Raw genomic sequence first — 18,811 nt, forward strand, 5'->3', positions numbered from 1 at the left:
TATGGTCTCAAAGTATGAGATGCATGTTTACACGATGGGTACGCGTGCATATGCCGAAGAGGTATGCGCCGCCATCGACCCAGAGGGCAAGTTTTTTGGTGGTCGGCTACTTAGTCGCGATGAGAGTGGTAGTATGTATCTTTCACTGGTGTCCGTCGTGCAGCGCTTAGGAGTATGCTTGATTAGGCCTGACGCAGAAAAGTCTGCAGCGGTTATTCCCCACCGATCAGTCCATGGTAGTCATCATTGATGATCGCGCCGATGTCTGGGAATGGAGCCCGAACTTGGTCAAAGTCATACCATGTACGCCCGTATTTCTGCCTTTTGCATTTCATGTACTGGAAATGCGTGCTTAGATGACTTTTTCGTCGGAATTGGCGATATCAATTCCGCCTTCCTGCCCAAACTTGATGCCATGACCCCTGCACTTTCCAGTGGCCCGTCGGCCCTCTCCTCCCCAGATCCCTCAGCTGATAGTTCATCAAGCTCGAGTGAGAAGTCGCTGGCTCTTTCGCCCCCTGACACGCCGCCATCCTCCCCTTCCGTATCCTCCATCTCAGCCAGCACTACAGGCGACACCGTATCCGCTGAGGCGATCGCCAAGAATGAGATTCTAAAGCAAAACACGATGGCGTTGGAGGCTCAAGTCGAAGAGCGGCCACTGGCAAAGAAGCAGGAGGAATTGCAGGAAGCTTCTGGTTCCACGCCAAGTGATGCGCCTGCTCAAGGTGGCACAAATGGGGCCCCGACAGAGAACGCAGATGAGCCAAAGCCAAAGCCAGTGCGAAAGGCTCTGCTCAAGAACGATGACTCTGAGCTTGAACGTATCGGAAAGGTATGGCCGCACACCTATGCTGAATTTTTTCCGTGGCTCAATGACACCCGTAGTTGCTCGATGAGGTGCATCTAAGATATTTTGACGAATATGATGCTCGGCCACTGGACGCGAAGAGCACGAAACGCAGGATACACAAGGCCACAAACCCAGTTACGTACGATGTCAGAGTAAGTCTCACTCTCTGCTCGAATGACTCTGCGTTCCCATCCTGACGTAATAAAGATCATAATCCCCCGCATGCGAATGGATACGCTAGCCGGAGTGCACATTGTATTCTCTAGTGTTATACCCCTTGATACCCGTCCCGAGGCTACGGAGATATGGAGGACGGCACATGCCTTTGGTGCAAAATGCTATACCGAACTCTCCAATCGTGTCACACACGTTGTCGCTGCGAAGGTGCTCCCCTTCATATGTCGCACTTAACCAACTCTTACTGACTGCCATCCTCTAGCGCGGAACACAGAAGGTGGATGCCGCGCGACGCAGCGGTGGGATTAAAATCGTGTGGCTGTCCTGGTTCACGGACTCGGTCGCTCTCTGGAAGCGGCAGGACGAAACACCATACCTGATGGATCCGGACCCCCCGCCCCAAGCGAGCGCTGCGAGTCCTCCTTCGGATCCTCATCAGATTTCTTCTGATCCTGAGCCAGACGCAGATGACTGGGACCAGGAGCGTGCTGCCGCCCGCGGCGACGAGTTTGCGCTTGACGAAGTCGACTGGGACGAAATCAACAACGAGGTCGAGGCGGCGATGAACGAGAGCGACGACGAGGGCGCGAGCGAGAAGAGTGGGAGCGGGAATGTCTCGGAAGACGAGACGTTCACGGACGAGTCGAATAGTGCCGTCAGGTCGGTGGTCGGTCTTGTCATCCGCGCGTAGAGGCGTTGCTGACGTCGCGGTTGCGCTGCAGCAGCACAACGTCTTCTCCGAGGCTTAAACGGAAGCGGTTACGTAGTCTGACGCCTTCGGAGATCGGGGGCCTCAATGGAAACGTCGACTCTGACATCCTCCGATCCCGTCTCGCTAAGCGCAAGAAGATCGCTGCGGACCGTACAGGCAACTCAAAGCTGAAAGAAGCCATCACTGCCGAAGATCTGGTCGGTGGTCACGCCCCCAGAGAGGTGGAGGACGAGGTTGCGAAGCCGGCTACGCCTCCGCGGGCTGACGATAATGACAGTGATGAATCCGACGATGAGGACGACGAGGACGCGCCTATGGATGACGAAGACGATTTCTTAGCTCGGGAGTTGGAGGAGGAATGGGGATAGTAACGAACTGCACGACGAGTTATGACGCATGACGCTCTGCAATGTCTTCTCTTGCACCCGTGCTGGCTCCACTGCATGTAGCTGATCGTTAACTAACTTAACTTAGTACTCCATTATACATCCCCTGTAGCGATTAAGTGTAGTTTTTATGTACATTTCGTATCCTTTCTCGAGTAATATAGAAACACTGGATGGGCCGCCGCTCAAACTCACGGCTGCACCACCAGGGAGCCGTCTGCCCGCCGCTCCTTCAAGTCCAGTCTATACAGCTCCCATAGGTCGTCTACGCTGCTGCCGGTGATATCTATAAATATGGCGTCGCTGTATTTTCTATCTTTCATCCCGGCATTCAGCCTGTGAATAGTCCCCTTTCCGCACTGCCGCTCGATCCAATCGAGGAAAAACGCTGTGTGCTCGTATCCCGCGTCCCATTTGTTGCCGTGTCCCTCTTTCCAATGCGGCGGTGCAAGGCCTGCGTGCAAACGTACCCAGTCTGGGAGATACGACGTGGATGCATGAGGGCGGTGCGTTGCGGTCAGAGACGAGAACACCTACCAGCGATGCCCTCGATGAGACCGCCCGGGCATGTTCCCTTGGCGTCGTACTGATAGCAGTGCACCATCTCGTGCGTTAATACGCCGGTGATCTCGTCCCGCGCACGTGCGGCGGTATTCTGGATGTGATCCAGAGAGAAGTGGATCTCCTTGTGGTGGTGTGAGCCGGTGGAATACGCTACTCCCGCCATGGGCCGGAAGATCACAGAGACGCTGTAAACGCTGACAACAGAAAACGGTCGGTGCTCGCGTCTGAAATCGATTAGATATAATACAGTGAGGAACCAGGCCTCAAGATAAATCATTTGACCGCTAGTGCATCAGCTACGGGATGATGGCTGAAGATAGTAGGATGCCCTAGATACGGTCTCTACGCCTACCAAAATGAAAGCCAGAATGGATGCAAGCATACTCACTGCAAAGGGGCGTCTTGCAGTGTATACAGCCAGCTGTACACTGTGATCACTGCATCTCTCAGCGCCTGGGAAAGATCCACATTCTGGAACAGTGTCCGTGCGCCGGGATGGGTGACCTGGTCGACCTTGAGCACGAGATTAGGTATGAGCCATGTCGAGCGCGGAATAGACAGATAGACGGGTGCATAGGAGTTGTCGGGACCTGGGGGGTCAAGTTCATCTGGATGCGAAAGTGGTGGCATTGTAGACCGTCACTGGCAGCGTTGAGAGGCGTCCCAGCGAACGTGACCAGCAGCCTGAGCGCCGCTGTACTACGACAGCTACCTGTTTTGGGTGCCGCGAGCCTGGCGTATCTCGATCTCCTTGTGATCGGTTCAAGCTCGTGAAATCCCCATGAAATAGTGGCTGTATGCGCTCAGCCGTACTTAATGCTACTAGTACTACATCAACTAGAAAATACAACGAGCCCCGAGTACTGAAAGCGAGTCCGTCAATGCTGGGCCTCCGCCGCGGCCTCGACCTTCATCAGCTCCTGCTGCAGAGCATCGTTTCCCTCCTCGAGAAACCGGATGTACTCTCGCGCCTTGAAAAGGATCCCGCTCTTCCCCTTGTTACCCCTGCTCTGCCCCCCGCTCCCCTTCGGACGCCCCCTCGTGGGCATCCCAGACCCGGGTGGCGCACCCGCGGGAGCCAGGAGGGTGGTCAGCTGCAAATAGCCATCACGGATGGCATTCCTCCGTTTCTGTTCGGACATGATGTGATTCAGCCGTTTCTGGGGCGTGGACAACAGCGGTTTCGGACGCAGCCCTGGAGGCACTGCTGATGCGGGATCCGGAGGGGCTTGTGCGGACGACGAGGAACCTGATGGCGAGGCGGAGGGAGCACTCAGCCTGGGGTCCAGCTGTTGGTGCGCCGAGGGCTGCGGATTTGGATGGCCATCCTCAGCGAGAGGCCCTAGATGGGAGAAGGGAGTGGGATAGGGTGCATTGTGGGAATCAAAGTCCAGCTCCCAGTTGAAGTTGTCGAGGAAACCGAGAAAGTCAGTCGTCTCTGAGGGGGAGAAGAGGTCTGCGGAGGCGGGGAGAGGCGGCGGGGAGGGAAAGAGGGAGTGTTGGAAGGCGGGGTTGAAGAACTGGGAGTCGTCGAATGCGCCGGGCGGGGGGACAGGGTGCGAGTCCATGCTGAGAGCGTCCGGAAGGAACCCGGCGAGGGCCGAGGCCGAGGGAGGACCGCAAGGCCGGGGAGGCCCGGCGAGGCCGGCAAAGGGCGGGCTGGTCATAAACCGCAAGGCCGCGCTGGCGAGCCAGTCCGCTCCGAAGCCCGCCCATCACCCCCATGTCGGCCCTCTCTGAGGCCTCGACGCCGGCCCAGGACGCCGCCCCTCCGTCCATCGACACCCAGCACCTCCACCAGGGCCCGCTCCACCCCGACCTCCACCACCAGCAGGCTCTCCAGAACGGCTCCGTCTCCGCCCCTGTTAGCGACAATGGCAGAAAGCGTGAGTCCCCCGTCCTCCCCGTCTCTCTCGCCGTCGCTCAGCCGTTAGACCCCAGCAAAGGCGCCGTCTGTCCGCCGGGCCTGCACTGCCTGCCATGCGGGAAAGACCAGATGTAGCGAAGTCCTCCCTTGTCAAGTATAGCCGTTTTCCCTCGCTTACACCCTGCCCAGAGCTGATACTCAACGGCATCGCAGAGCTGTTTGAAGCGAGGCCTCGGGGCACAGTGTGCCTACCCCGACCCGGAGGCAGACCACACTCAAAATCAACCTCAACCTCCAGGTGATCCCTACTCTCCTCCCCTTCGTCGTCATGCCCCATGCGCTCACACGGTCCCGCAGCGCAAGTTCCCTTTGCGCCTCCTCCCATGTACCCTCCACCGGCGATGCACAACCTCGGCCAGCCCCCCCACTACTATGAATACAACAACACTTTCGCGGGGGCTTCCACCTCTACGTTCCGGCCAAACAAGCGACCACGAAATCTCACAGAAGAGGAGGCCGCTGCGATCACACGCAACTTCACTCGTGGTGATTTCTTCGTCGGCAGCAGTGCCCCCGTCCGCATCGACCCCCGTCTCCCCGTGAGGCTCACCCTCGCCGAGGGCGACCAGGTCCATTTTTCCATCGGAGAGCCGATGGTGTAGGTCTTGTATTGTACTTTACAGCAGTCTCGTATCTGTATCTCTGTCACTCGCACGTTGTTTTCGTACCTCTTGCTTTGTAACGCATGTGTCGTGTTTGGCCGGTTCCCATTACATTGACTTGTATTCGTCGCTGCTCTAGCCCGTCGTCCTGCCCGGTGCCCGACACGTTTGTCCAATTCAAGCTACCTATACGCGCGTATGGCCCCAGGAGAAAATAGCTTGAGCTCTAGAACGGACGCAGCTATTGCACAGACGCATACAACTCCCTGCATGCTCCACCCACGATCGTGTCGGCAACACAGACATTGCTTAAATCGATTCGGAGACAGCGCCACCGGTCTGTTGGGCATTACTTAACGTTGCGACGATTGAGTTTTGACATTCTGTATTGTTTATGTAACGAGGCCTGATTAGCCATTTACTTACCGAAACCAGAAGTCGACAGGCTACTTACCAAGCACAAATTCTTAGTTATTCGCTTGCAAAAATCATCAGATAAGTAATCATGCAAAACAATCACGTGATGAGAGTGGGATTCGAACCCACGCCCTTTCGGACCAGATTACGTAAGCTCCTTAGTCTGGCGCCTTAGACCGCTCGGCCATCTCACCATGTGGATTTTGGCGCATAAATACGTATATATACATACGTATCAGGACTCTACCTATATACCATCTCCGTCTCTCCAACGCGTTGTCAATATTCTATTCATCACCAAACATGATTTGGAGGTTCTCCAAACTCTCTGGATCCCCCTCTCCCTTACCCCGGAATGCCTCCTTCACAATTGCCGTCTTCCTCTTTTGGATCTGCAGAATGCGCCCTTCAATTGTGCCGGAAACCTACTGAAGGTAAGAAACATGTTGGTCCGCGGAAGGGAACGACGTACAATGAAATGCCGAACGTATACAGGCTTCTCTTGCCCGATTCTATGCACACGGTCAATAGCTGCAAACAAATAAGGCCCTTCACTTCCACTTCAACAGGAAAAAGTCGCCAACCTTGATTTTCTGTAGCTGCGTTCCACCAGCAGTCCATCTGTCGTGGATGAGCGGCGGCCCAAAGGTTACAAGCAGAGACCTACCATAAAGACATAGTTGGCGTTCGTGAGCTATATGAGGATGTGAGACGTAAGCGGCGAGGAATATTTTGGGACACCCACATTCAAGCCAACTCCACCAGCCTTTAAACTGATAATTAAGACCTTAGGCTCCTGCGACGGTGTCTTAAACTCAGATATTGCTTCTCTTCTCTTTTTGACGTCCATGGAGCCGTCAAACCTGAACCACTCCATACGCTCTCGTTCAAGGACAACCTGAATTAGGTCTAGGAAGCTCGTAAACTGAGAAAATACAACTGCTCGGAAGCTGGGGTCTTGAGCTTTCAATCGCTCTATACGACAGACGTCAACAAGTAATTCTCCTCAAGTAAGTTCGACGCACTAAGATGCTGCAAAAGTGCCTCCAGCTTCGTGGATGAACGGAAATCATTGCGGCGCAGTGTTACAGCAGGTCGCGAGTTGTTTGCCTCGCTAGTCCGGCTGTTGGTGTCCTGTTCAGTGTGCATAATCTCGAGAAGCTCGCTCTCCTAACAAAATATTAGCACGTTCTATTACACCCAAGGGCCACGTTGAACCAACTTCGACTGGCCCTTTACTGCATGTGGGGCACCTGCCATGTTCCCCTTTCTCTTTGCAGGCATCGATAAACGCGACAATACAGTCCTTGCAGCTGCAACGATACGTCGAAAACGAGGAGTATATGCGTCTGAAGGGCACGTACCACTGATGCATACAGTTAGGTAGGATAGTAGGCGACTCCATCACGTCAAGGCAGATCGGACATTCACGCTCTTCTTTTCCGCCAAGATTGGCAAGTACCCCCTCTGCAAATACCTTGGTATCAGCTGCAGGATTATCGCCGACTTCACCAAACTGTCTGATCAACGTGTTCACATCTACGACACCGTCGCCTGCATTCTTGCTCCTGGGCTCCTCTTCGCTTGAGAGCACCAGACTAGGATGCAACACGGCTCGCCGTAACCTACGTAAGGTTTGAAAATGATCTCAACCCAACGTCAACGGCTTACCTCATGAGCATCGCAAGAATGTGAGTGTAATTTCTGCTCACAAGACCTTTCTCATTCAAACGCTCGAAATCCTTCTTGGCGTCTGTATATAGGGAGTCATAGATACGTCTTTCGAGAGGTGAAAATTCTAGGCTGTCTATAACGACCTAAACAACGAATGCTGAGTGTGGCTATTTGTGAATCATATAACACGTCATACCTCTTTCGGAGGGAGCTCAACAATCATCTTACCGTCCGTATCGCGCATGTCCTTGGTGCGTCTAAGCAGCACGCTTTCTAGGATGATCTGCACGACCTCAACGGCCTTGGGATCTCGCGCCAGGAAGGGGAGTGTAATGAATCTAGAATATAATCAATGACGATCTTACAACGATCGGGCAGCACATACGAGCGAAAAAATGTGTAATTTGACCAGGGCGTGAAATTAAGGAATTTTCTAGAGCAAGCTCTGTTCATGTGAATACAAAGCGATAACGAGAGATACGGACAGCAATGAGTATAGATCTTCGAGCCGATTGACAATCGGGGTTCCTTAAGCGGGTGACGTTAGAGACTACGATCTCAGTAGGTTATCATAATTTACCGGTGACCGCCCATCGTCGCCGTGATTTTAACGCACATACAGCCCGTGCAGTTTTGCTTTGCCGCGATTTACAGGAATGAGCTTCGTCCAAAACCACGCCTGACTTCAACATTAAAGCCGCAATCATTGAGGAAATCGCATGCGTGCTTACGGAGCCATTCAACTATATCCAGTAGAGTGGGAATATTGATAGAGATATTCATACTGTTTGATGATGGCTCACCTTCATAGACGGAGGATGATCCATTCGGCTTCTCTAATTTAGAATGCTCCGATACAAGAGTACCGTAAGACGTGATGACAACGTCAACGGGATCATCACTATTAAGAGCACCCTCGAGGTCAACTCGGTTCTGGCTGTGCCATACCAGGACTTTCAGAGTATTAGCCTGACTGGATCTCAAAAGCTCGTCCGCCCATTGGGAAAGCAGTGAGGTAGGTGCAACAATGAGCGTAGCGCTCGGTCCTCTTAATGATTGTATACGTGAATTGTCAACCGAGCGGAACGCATTGTTCAGCCTCAACTGGCGCTTCTTGGACACCGTGCCTGATACAATATCAGCTGTAGGTTCCTCCGGACCTCTTGCGGATTGTATGAGAGCTGAGAGCATAATAGTTTTTCCCATACCCACTAGAATGGTTGTTCAGAACTCGTCACATTGGTTGATATAACTCACATACTTTCTGTTTCGTTGTCCAGTATACATTCACCTCAATCAGTGTATATCTGGGCTGCGACAAACGACAACCTTACCATCTCTGGGGGTATTTCAGTTGAAGGGGATGTCGCGATTTGGAATAACACGTACGCTAAGATACCACCTCGACATTTTCTTTCTGCTCTAGGGAATTCTAAGCTGAGTTCGCCAGAATACTCATTGAAGTAGAATGCTCTTTCGTCGGCTGTTAAATCAATAACGCCGTCGGCCGGTTCTGGAGGAAAGATAAATCTACAAACATCGTTAGTCTCGGCCGGAAGGCGTAAGGAAAAGGGCTCTACTCTTTCCAAAGAGGGTGCATTGAGCTTGCTTCTCTTGCGGACATGGCTCCCGTCTCGACTGAGTGCATCCATCTATAACGCATATATCAAGCCCAATCTATTCAAAAGTCTGCTACTCACAGCAGTGCTTGCTTCTGATAGCCTCTGAGCTTGAGCGTAAATGTTGTAGCCGGTTCCATTACATCAAGTTGCTGGTCATTCTGCTGCGCCCTGCAAGAAATCTCACTATATGCATCTTATCGAGAAGGACTTGGCTAGACCTTTTGTATATGAGATTGAGCTCATTATCCGAGAGGTCCTCACCATCCGCTTCAACCTCGACTTCCTCGCCGTCGCCGACTATTTCTACCTTAACAGATTTCTTGCCTTTGAGCGGATGTTGTCTTTGTGTGAGCACTTCCAAATCCCTATGGTCTAGGTTTGTGTACGGTTTGCGTGCAAAGCTACTTCCTCTTCTAGGTTTCAGACCGAGGACATCAAACAAGTTGAGCAATGCCTGTTTTCGTTCGCGCAAGAGTTGTTCCGTGGTTGTTTCTTGGCCTTCATCAAACATAACACGCGCTCTTTCTTCTGAAGATGGATTTGTAGGCTGAAATGCAGTCGATTTAATGTACACAGAAAGTGACACGATTAAATCGGCTCCGGAGTGAAGGGTATTTGGACAGTCGATCATCGTGCTGCCTCGGAAGTCGACGATATCTGTAGCGGGAATGAGAGTATGCGTCGTCATAAAACTCTCAACTCAGCTCACCTAGGTCGAGCAGGTTGGAAACCCATGACGCTACTTCCTGCGGTAGTCGACCGAACTCTGCAACCACCTTATTAAAATGAGTCAAAGACAGAGCTAGAAATATCAAGCACCAAACCCGCGCATATTGGTTAGTCTGACCACACAGTCTTGCCTCTTCTTACCGAATTTCGTAGGTTGCGGTTTAAGCATGGTGGCTATGGATAGCTGTTTCTTACCCCCTTTGCCTTTAGCACCCTTTCCTTTAGAGTTCTTCGTACGGTCAGTTTTCACATCTTCAAAGGCATCACGCTCGAGACGTATTTCATCTCCTGATTTGATGTAGCCTGACCCACGCACAGTGCTCCACGCGTTTCCTACGGGGAACGAGCCTAGATAGGAAGATGTAAACTCAACAGCGAAGGACTCCCGCTCAGAAGCCAAGATTTTTCGCCTCTTTGTTGGAGGACGATCAGAGTTCACAGATGGAGCAGGCGAAGAGGATAGGCGATCGGGCACTGAAGACACGCTAGACACACTTGAGGCTCTGGGAACGTCGTCGGATTGCAGCAAGTCGATGTCTTCGGATAAATCTACTACTGCATCTTCAGGTAAAGCGTTGTTGAGAATTGGGGCCTGAGCGGGAGCCGAGTTCATAATGTCTTCATCATCGCTGTCGGCGAAGAATAATGGCTGCTCTTCATTGCGGGAGTAGTATTGACCTAGAGCTAGCGTAGGATTCTGGCTGCCATCGACTTTGGGGGAATAATCTTCTATATCATCGGATGCTACTGCAGGGTTGGAAGACGCGTCTAGAGTGCTCAAGCTTGTCATGATAGTGGAAGTCTAGTGGCGACTGCGACGCGTCCGACTAATTGGCGTTGGTCCAGCCACCAACGCGTATAGGACCAAATACATGTCAATATGGAAATTGTGACGCCTGGAGTACTGAGGATCGGAACTCATAGAGGCCGGGAAGACATTTCTGGCAGACTTTCCGCGACAAAATGCAACGCAGTCTTCCTATGGTAAGCTCATCTTAAGAATTGTCGATCCTTGTGTTAATGAATGCAGCAACCGACCGTAGTCCTCCTCAAGGAGGGTACGGATACCTCCCAAGGGAAACCTCAGCTCTTGTCGAATATTTCAGCAATTCTAGCAATCGCGGAAACCCTTGCAAGTACTCTCGGTCCGCGAGGTATGGACAAGTTGATAGTTTCAGAACGTGGGGAGGCCCAAATTACCAATGATGGCGCAACAATCATGAAGTTACTGGACATTGTACATCCTGCCGCTCGAACGTTGGTAGATATTGCTCGAGCCCAAGATGCTGAGGTTGGAGACGGGACGACCAGCGTAGTATTGCTTGCTGCACAGATGCTGAAGGAGGTTCGCGGATATATCGAAGAGGGCGTCAGCCCGCAGATCATTATGAAGGGTTTCCGCCAGGCAGCACAACTGGTGAGCTTTTCGCCTCAAAATATTATCGTAAGTCATCCACTGAAGAATCTCATTGCAGGCTATTGATCGGATAAAAGCCATTGAAATCACAGTCGACAGGTCGAATCCCGAGTGAGTCGATTCTACTATATGGTATCTTTCAACCTGTCTGACATAACCCCATATCAGGCGATTCCGCTCGTTACTGCTCAAATGTGCTTCAACATCGATGTCTTCAAAGTTGATTCATTCTGAAAAACCCTTTTTCTCAAAAATGGTCGTTGATGCCGTACAGTGCCTTGACCAGGAAGATTTAGATGAATCGCTTATTGGTGTGAAGAAGATCCCCGGCGGTGGCATGCAAGATTCTCTCTTAATTCAGGGTGTTGCCTTTAAAAAGACATTCACATATGCTGGAGCAGAACAACAACCCAAGTCCTTCCACAATCCTCTGATTCTTAGTCTGAACGTAGAGCTTGAGCTCAAAGCCGAAAAGGATAACGCTGAAGTTCGAGTTGAAGCTGTCTCCGACTACCAGGCCATCGTTGACGCCGAATGGGAGATCATTTATCGAAAGCTGGAGGCAATTGAAAAGACAGGCGCGAAAGTTGTTCTCAGTAAGCTACCCATTGGGGACCTCGCTACTCAATGGTTCGCGGATCGGGATATATTCTGTGCTGGCCGTGTGCCCGCCGGTGATCTACAGCGCGTAGTACAAGCCGTCGGTGGCTCCATCCAGTCCACTTGCTCAGATATCCGTCGCGAGCACCTTGGGACTTGCGGGACCTTCGACGAACGGCAAATGGGCGGCGAACGATACAATGTCTTCGAGGAATGTCCGAAAGCCAAGACATGCACTCTGTTACTTCGCGGTGGCGCGGAACAATTTATTGAAGAAGTTGAACGTAGTCTGCACGACGCCATCATGGTCGTCAAGAGAGCTGTGAAGAATGGCGAAGTCGTTGCAGGTGGAGGCGCAATTGAGGTAATCCTTTGAAAACTTAACGCGTACGTATCAAACTCATGTCTTGATTTCGATAGATGGACCTGTCTGCACACATTCGGAAACACGCCCTGTCCATTCCTGGGAAATTGCAGCTTGTTATGATCGCATTTGCAAAAGCTCTAGAGATCATTCCCCGACAGATCTGTGACAATGCAGGTTTGGATTCAACGGACGTCCTCAATAAACTTCGTATGAAACACGCAAACGGTGAGAAGTGGTATGGGGTCGATGTTGATGGCGTGGAGGGGGTCCGAGACAACATGGAAGCCTTTGTCTGGGAGCCCAGCCTCGTCAAGGTCAATGCGATCGGTAGTGCTGCCGAGGCTGCGTGTCTAATTCTTAGCGTGGACGAGACGGTCCGCGGGCCGCAGAGTGAAGCAGTATGTGATTTGACGTATCCACCGTAGTTTCCCCTCTGACGGATCTGATCAATTTCCGCAGCCCAACCCTGGTCCGAGAGCGCCCCCAGGCGCTACACAACGCGCTCTCCGAGGAAGAGGCCGCGGGATGCCTAGGCGGTGAGGATGCAGCAGACGATGTATGAAACGTAGTGTACCATATCATCGATTCCGTTTGAATGACTACTGACAGTCGCGAAATGAATCGCGGACTATCATCCTCCAGCACTTGTCATGTGACTGCTTAACCTTCTCCATACCTTCTTATAACGCCATACGAGAACTCGACGCGCAATCCGCGCAATTTGTTACGCATTGACCTGACAGCTGCAATTTGACTGGACTCCTCCCGTATCGCTATCGCGTTCTCGTGTGTGATTTCATTCATTCATTGTGCCTTGCCAAGGGCTGTCCGAAATTCTATATGAACCAGGCTTGAGATGTGAGGAAAGAGGCTTCTCCCTCCCCATTAGGCCACCGCAGCATGTCCACTGTCCTGCGAGCCGCTGTAAACAGAGACCGCAATTCGGAATTGACCAATGATGATGGCAAACTCAGCCCAACGATCAGTCTGGAAGAAGTTCCGCCGCTCGGGACGCCTATAGAAGAAGGACGCAATCGTTTTTGGCGGAGACCAAAGAGAGACCTGGACACTATTGCAACCCAAGCGTCCGTCTTCGACGATCCTGCTACTCTTGAGGTTTATCGTCCGCCACCGGTCTATGAGAATGCTCACCGGTTCGATCCCGCCGCGCGTTGGACATGGCGCGAAGAATACGTAAACGATCTGCCCCTTCTTGTTTTGTGAACATATCTAATATCTCCTGGAATTCTCTTCCCAGAGGCTTGTTCGCAAGATCGACTACCTTGTTATGATCTGGGCCTTCATAATGTTTTTCAGTCTTGATCTCGATCGCTCGAACATCTCTCAGGCCAATACGGATAATTTCCTGCCGGATTTACACATGACGACCGACGACTTCAATCTCGGAAACTCTCTTTTCAAAGTACGTCTAATCGTCATGAGAGGGATGCGAAGAAAGGCTGATGCAGTATGGCTGCTGGCAGTTGACCTTCCTGATCGCAGAACTTCCATCGCAGCTGGTTTCCAAGAGGGTCGGCCCTGACGTTTGGATACCCAGCCAGGTGTGTATTCGCGTTCATCATATGGGTTAAATAAGTCTTGATATATCTTAGATGATTCTCTGGAGCGTCGTTTCCCTAAGCCAATTTTGGCTGTCCGGGCGAGGATCCTTCTTGGCAACGAGGTAACTGAACGAATCTACTGTCTTCTCATAATACTTTATCACAACCCTAACGCACCAAAAGATGCTTGCTAGGCTTCATGCAGGGCGGGTTCATTCCAGATATGATACTCTACCTATCCTATTATTATACTCGAACTGAATGTAAGTGCGAGCATTCTGTGCTAGTTCTCTGTTCACACCAAGCTGTTGCAGTGCCAATTCGGCTTGCTTGGTTCTGGGTGTCCAATTATTTGGCTTCGATTCTTGGAGCGTTTTTCGCTACTGGCATTCTACAACTGGACGGAGTCAACGGGAAAGCAGGGTGGAGATACCTCTTCTTGATCGAAGGAGGATTAACTCTGTTAGTGGGAATCGCCTCCTTCTTCATGATGCCTCCCAGTCCTACACAAACAAAAGCGTGGTATCGCCCTAATGGATGGTTCTCAGAACGGTATGATGCAGTAGGATTTTCTCATACTCACAGTTTATTGACGAAACATTACCATAGTGAGGAGATCATCATCGTGAACCGCGTTCTTCGGGACGATCCTACGAAGTCCGATATGCATAATCGGGAAGGACTAACGCCGATGAAGATCTACGAGATCCTAAAGGACTGGAGAATGTGGCCGATCTACATTCTGGGGCTTACTCACATGAGTTCGTTATCATCCGCGTAGTTTATCATATAAGACACTGAAGCCAGGTTGTTCCAGTTCCCGTCACGCCACCACAAACCTACCTCACGCTGTCGCTACGAGAGCTGGGCTTCAACACGACTCAATCGAACTTGCTCAGCATTCCGTCTACCGTCCTCGGTACAATCACCCTTCTGATATCGTGCTATCTCAGCGAGATTATTGACAGCCGCGTGTGGGCAACAATTATTCTGCAATTTTGGGCACTTCCTCTCCTCATAGCGCTTGAGACATTCACGGAGCAAACTTCGCCATGGGTCTATTTTACGGTTGTAACACTGATAACCGGCTATCCATATGTCCATCCAATTCTGGTGGCTTGGGCATCAACGAATTCATCAGGTGTCGGTACACGCACGGTTTCTGCTTCTCTTTACAATATGTTTGTTCAAGCGAGTGGGATCATATCCGTATGTCCCGCACTTCTCCGCCGTTGTATGCTAACGTCAAGTCAATCCTGATTCCAGGCTAATATTTATCGATCCAACGACGCTGTAAGCATGGCCCCTGACATATCCAATGAACGTTTACTAATTTCTGATTGCCCCATGTTCACACATAGCCCTTGTGTAAGAGATAATCCCGCATTTTGCACTCCGTCCGATTTTCTGAACGACGTCAAATCCAGATAAACGGGGAAACAGAGACTTGATAGCCATCACAATCATGAACATAGCGCTGTTCATCGGAACCTACTTCTTCTATCGCCTGTTGAACGCCTGGAGGGAAAAAAGATGGAACGCCATGACAGCAGAGGTACGTCTCAATAGGTAGTAACCTTATGACATGTGCTTACTGATTCTTACCCCTCACTCACCAGGAACAACAAGAATATCTGGACACCACGAAAGATCAGGTGAGTGTCCCGTGGAATAGCGTGAATGCTTATGGGCGCTGAATGGTGATACCCAGGGTAACGAAAAGTTAAATTTCCGATTCGCGTATTGATTCACCCACACTAAATTCTGGACGATCGGTGCCCTGCATTAGACGACATGCTAGATGTAGCGATATAAATTCAGGAGACTCACTGCGAAGATGATACAATTGCACATGCTTTCGGAAACACACTGTTATGTATGCCGTCTGATTCTGTTGTTTTGAGCGGTAGATCTTTGGCGAAGGACTGCCGTTCGAAACGCCATTCAGAATCCGTGCCCTGACTTAACTCAAAGGAGGAAGTGGGTATCCCCATCAACGTCCCCATCCTAAAAGAGCAGTCCTAAGTTGCGCGCCATGCAGGCGCCACTAACCGATAATCGGTACGCAGACTCATCGTCCGCGAAATTTATGTTCACAAAATCGTCGATTTGAAGCAATCACAGTCATGGGTTTTTCAGTCTCAGGCCAACTCGAGAGCCCATGCGCTAGCGCGCTTGTTGTTACTAAGTACGAGGCATGTGTTGCCCCTTCGGGACACGCCGCAGCCAATCGGGACAGGACTCCCGACACGGATAGCGCCATCGCGAGAAATTCATTCGCCATTCGAAATCCCGCCCAGACGTCGACCGGACGTGCAGGGTCCTGCAATGTTGCGTTAGTAAATTAAAATTGGTATAAGAGCTTTCAACGCGATGCCCTTGGCCTACTCTCGCTACTCTCTGGATCGCTGCAATGCCCACCGTCTTGCGCACTATACAGCAAGAAGACCGCCTCAAGTCCGAGACGTATGTCAAGGATTTTGATGGGCTCACACCCAGCACCAGTCTAGAGCAGGTTCCCTCGCTGGGTGCACCCGCCGAGCACGTCCCTCGCAAGCGATTTTGGCGACGACCAAGACGAGATCCCGACAGTATCGCGACGCAGCCATCTGTGTTTGATGATCCTGCAACGCTCGAGCTGTATCGTCCTCCAGCAGAGTATGAAAATGCTCACAGGTTTGATCCAAGTGCACGGTGGACCTGGCGTGAAGAAAAAGTAAGTCTATCCGCCTGTGCCCTTTTGCGTGCGTCCAATATCAGAATGCTTTTAGCGACTGGTTCGCAAGATAGACGGTCTCATAATGATATGGACTGTCTTAATGTTCTTCTGCCTCGACCTCGACCGGTCCAATCTTTCGCAAGCCAATACGGATGATTTCCTCCAGGATCTTCATATGACCACTGATGACTTTAATTTGGGAAACTCGTTATTTCGAGTACGTGCGATCGACTTTGTGTTCAGTTCAGTTCTTTGACGATCTGTAGCTATGCTTTTTGATTGCGGAGCTTCCCGCGCAATTGATTTCCAAGAAGGTTGGTCCAGATATATGGGTCCCGTGTCAGGTACTGCATAATATGAATTGAATATGGATTCCTTGTGAGAGGACTTACCTCCGTACAGATGGTCTTATGGAGCGTCGTCGGCCTGAGCCAGTATTGGCTTTCTGGACGTAGCTCGTTCCTTGCGACAAGGTATGAGTTCATTTGCGACAAATGTGGCATGATTCTGACATTGTGCAGATGTCTACTGGGTTTCATGCAGGGTGGATTCGTCCCTGACGTCATTCTATACCTTTCTTATTTCTATACGAAGACAGAACGTACGTAACTTGAGCCTGCGGACTTGTCTCGAAAGGCTAACAGGACATACAGTACCCATTCGATTGGCGTGGTTCTATATCTCCAATTATCTCGCACAAATCATTGGTGCTTTCCTCGCCACGGGAATCCTTCGTCTTGATGGTGTGCATGGTATGGCGGGATGGAGATACCTCTTTCTGATCGAAGGGGGCCTTACCCTACTTGTGGGGTTGTTATCGTTCGTCATGATGCCCGCAGGCCCCACACAGACGAAGGCTTGGTACCGGCCTAACGGATGGTTCTCTGACCGGTAACAAAGTTGTTCGTCTTTATGTTACAGTACTCATGCACTTACGTCTGATAGAGAGGAAATTATCATGGTCAATCGTGTTCTCCGCGATGACCCGTCAAAATCCGACATGCACAATCGTCAGGGACTCACGTTGACGAAGCTTGTCCAAGTGTTGCGTGACTGGACACTGTGGCCTCTGTATATTCTCGGACTGACTCATATGAGTAAGTTAACAAGAATACAGAAAGGGCACTGATTAACGAGACCATTAGTTCCCGTGACGCCACCACAGACCTATTTGACGCTCTCACTCCGCAAGTTGGGGTTCAATACTACCCAAGCGAATCTCCTCAGCATCCCTTCCACAGTCCTCGGCATGATCAACCTCCTGATATCATCATATGTGAGCGAGCTGGTAGACAGTCGGGTCGGTGCAACGATCATATTACAGTTCTGGGCCATTCCACTCCTCATCGCCCTCGAGACGTTCACGAAAAAAACTTCGCCTTGGGTGGAATTTGCTGTCGTCACATTGATCACTGGCTATCCTTATGTCGTACCAATACAAGTCGCATGGACGTCGACCAACTCGCATAGTGTGGGCACACGGACGATCTCCGCCTCTCTAATTACCATGTGTATCAACGCCGGCCAAATTGTATCGGTATGTCATCAACTTCGATTCTGAAGCGTATACGCTAAGCTGATGGATGTGCAGGCTAATATTTACCGGACTAATGATGCGGTATGTATTATCGGTGACCATCCATCCCACCTACATATATCTAATTTGACGTCTGTTGCAAAAAATCCATACGGTAGCCACTATGTGAGTTGTGTTTCGAATTTTGAACAGCATCAGGTACAGGTACTGATACGACATTAGATAAACGCGGCAACATAGACTTGATAGCCATCGCGGCCATGAATATTGGCCTATATATTTTCACATTCTTCATGTATAGAACTATCAACAGGAGACGAGATCGTAGATGGAATTCAATGTCCGCGGTGGTATGTGTGATCATAAACAGCAAGCGATTCGACGGAACTGATTCTGTGCTGGTTTTCAGGAGCAGGAGGAGTACCTTAACACAACTAAAGATCAGGTATGGTCTTCACGAGTCCCTAGTCTCCCGTTCGCGTACTGAATGCACAACCTAAGGGAAATCAAATGTTGAATTTCCGTTTCGCGTATTGAACCACATCGCTCGTCTTTACAGACAGTTGTTTACCTATCGATAGACCCCAATCGGAAATATTCACACATCTGATCGGAGAAGTGGAAAGTGTAATAAAACCTCGGAGCTGGGAATATAGTGGCGCGCCCGCCTCCCCATGGCGGATGCCGCCAAAACACTCGGCAGTCACTCATTTAGCACAAACGGCTCGCTCCGCCGGAGTCCGCTTGTGGGTGTAATTTTGCACCAGGGCCTATCGTTCAGTAAACGGCTGTAGTAGCTGCTCATAGACAACTGGGGTCGGACACTCGTATGAAAAAGTCAATATCGCAGCTTGTAATATATATAGTGCAAATGGAGACCAGATAGAACAAGAGAGAGAGCAATACGAAATCCGTGATATTGTCAGTGCAAAACGCGATGTTGTCA

The 18,811-nt window shown here is 50.8% G+C and overlaps 8 protein-coding genes across 8 annotated transcripts; 5 read left to right on the plus strand and 3 right to left on the minus strand.

The window, feature by feature from the left end:
* Window positions 1–34: 34 nt before the first annotated feature.
* FIBRA_05779 (uncharacterized protein) lies at window positions 35–2,110 on the plus strand (the record flags this gene model as incomplete). The annotated part of the gene is made up of 7 exons (XM_012327528.1): window positions 35–131; window positions 187–303; window positions 357–835; window positions 889–1,005; window positions 1,061–1,237; window positions 1,293–1,690; window positions 1,753–2,110. The coding sequence occupies 7 exons, from the start codon at window positions 35–37 to the stop codon at window positions 2,108–2,110; spliced, it is 1,743 nt and encodes a 580-aa protein (XP_012182918.1).
* A 209-nt stretch (window positions 2,111–2,319) lies between these two features.
* FIBRA_05780 (uncharacterized protein) lies at window positions 2,320–3,322 on the minus strand (the record flags this gene model as incomplete). Its single annotated transcript, XM_012327529.1, has 3 exons — window positions 2,320–2,603; window positions 2,666–2,916; window positions 3,081–3,322. The coding sequence occupies 3 exons, from the start codon at window positions 3,320–3,322 to the stop codon at window positions 2,320–2,322; spliced, it is 777 nt and encodes a 258-aa protein (XP_012182919.1).
* A 248-nt stretch (window positions 3,323–3,570) lies between these two features.
* FIBRA_05781 (uncharacterized protein) lies at window positions 3,571–4,260 on the minus strand (the record flags this gene model as incomplete). The annotated part of the gene is made up of 1 exon (XM_012327530.1): window positions 3,571–4,260. One exon carries the CDS (start codon window positions 4,258–4,260, stop codon window positions 3,571–3,573), a length of 690 nt encoding a protein of 229 aa, XP_012182920.1.
* A 155-nt stretch (window positions 4,261–4,415) lies between these two features.
* On the plus strand, window positions 4,416–5,338 carry FIBRA_05782 (uncharacterized protein; the record flags this gene model as incomplete). Its single annotated transcript, XM_012327531.1, has 4 exons — window positions 4,416–4,643; window positions 4,773–4,857; window positions 4,917–5,188; window positions 5,243–5,338. 4 exons carry the CDS (start codon window positions 4,416–4,418, stop codon window positions 5,336–5,338), a joined length of 681 nt encoding a protein of 226 aa, XP_012182921.1.
* A 587-nt stretch (window positions 5,339–5,925) lies between these two features.
* Window positions 5,926–10,453, minus strand: FIBRA_05783 (uncharacterized protein; the record flags this gene model as incomplete). Its single annotated transcript, XM_012327532.1, has 20 exons — window positions 5,926–6,063; window positions 6,111–6,169; window positions 6,223–6,259; window positions 6,306–6,332; window positions 6,384–6,613; window positions 6,664–6,808; window positions 6,857–6,951; window positions 7,016–7,263; window positions 7,310–7,455; window positions 7,509–7,650; window positions 7,698–7,745; window positions 7,798–7,840; window positions 7,893–7,991; window positions 8,044–8,523; window positions 8,570–8,576; window positions 8,647–8,950; window positions 9,013–9,102; window positions 9,153–9,591; window positions 9,644–9,736; window positions 9,805–10,453. 20 exons carry the CDS (start codon window positions 10,451–10,453, stop codon window positions 5,926–5,928), a joined length of 3,519 nt encoding a protein of 1,172 aa, XP_012182922.1.
* A 173-nt stretch (window positions 10,454–10,626) lies between these two features.
* Window positions 10,627–12,587, plus strand: FIBRA_05784 (uncharacterized protein; the record flags this gene model as incomplete). The annotated part of the gene is made up of 6 exons (XM_012327533.1): window positions 10,627–10,647; window positions 10,694–11,080; window positions 11,139–11,191; window positions 11,249–12,044; window positions 12,101–12,445; window positions 12,507–12,587. 6 exons carry the CDS (start codon window positions 10,627–10,629, stop codon window positions 12,585–12,587), a joined length of 1,683 nt encoding a protein of 560 aa, XP_012182923.1.
* Window positions 12,588–12,947: 360 nt separating this feature from the next.
* On the plus strand, window positions 12,948–15,356 carry FIBRA_05785 (uncharacterized protein; the record flags this gene model as incomplete). Its single annotated transcript, XM_012327534.1, has 13 exons — window positions 12,948–13,241; window positions 13,306–13,470; window positions 13,532–13,609; window positions 13,661–13,731; window positions 13,793–13,872; window positions 13,924–14,161; window positions 14,219–14,370; window positions 14,427–14,818; window positions 14,876–14,902; window positions 14,971–14,977; window positions 15,037–15,164; window positions 15,229–15,264; window positions 15,321–15,356. 13 exons carry the CDS (start codon window positions 12,948–12,950, stop codon window positions 15,354–15,356), a joined length of 1,704 nt encoding a protein of 567 aa, XP_012182924.1.
* A 666-nt stretch (window positions 15,357–16,022) lies between these two features.
* Window positions 16,023–18,352, plus strand: FIBRA_05786 (uncharacterized protein; the record flags this gene model as incomplete). Its single annotated transcript, XM_012327535.1, has 12 exons — window positions 16,023–16,325; window positions 16,381–16,545; window positions 16,595–16,672; window positions 16,731–16,801; window positions 16,850–16,929; window positions 16,982–17,219; window positions 17,274–17,425; window positions 17,474–17,865; window positions 17,920–17,946; window positions 18,024–18,030; window positions 18,088–18,215; window positions 18,275–18,352. The coding sequence occupies 12 exons, from the start codon at window positions 16,023–16,025 to the stop codon at window positions 18,350–18,352; spliced, it is 1,719 nt and encodes a 572-aa protein (XP_012182925.1).
* Between the last annotated feature and the right edge of the window lie 459 nt (window positions 18,353–18,811).

This window comes from Fibroporia radiculosa (assembly GCF_000313525.1).
Source record: "Fibroporia radiculosa TFFH 294 genomic supercontigs, scaffold5196, whole genome shotgun sequence".
In the NCBI taxonomy this organism is placed as follows: domain Eukaryota; kingdom Fungi; phylum Basidiomycota; class Agaricomycetes; order Polyporales; family Fibroporiaceae; genus Fibroporia; species Fibroporia radiculosa.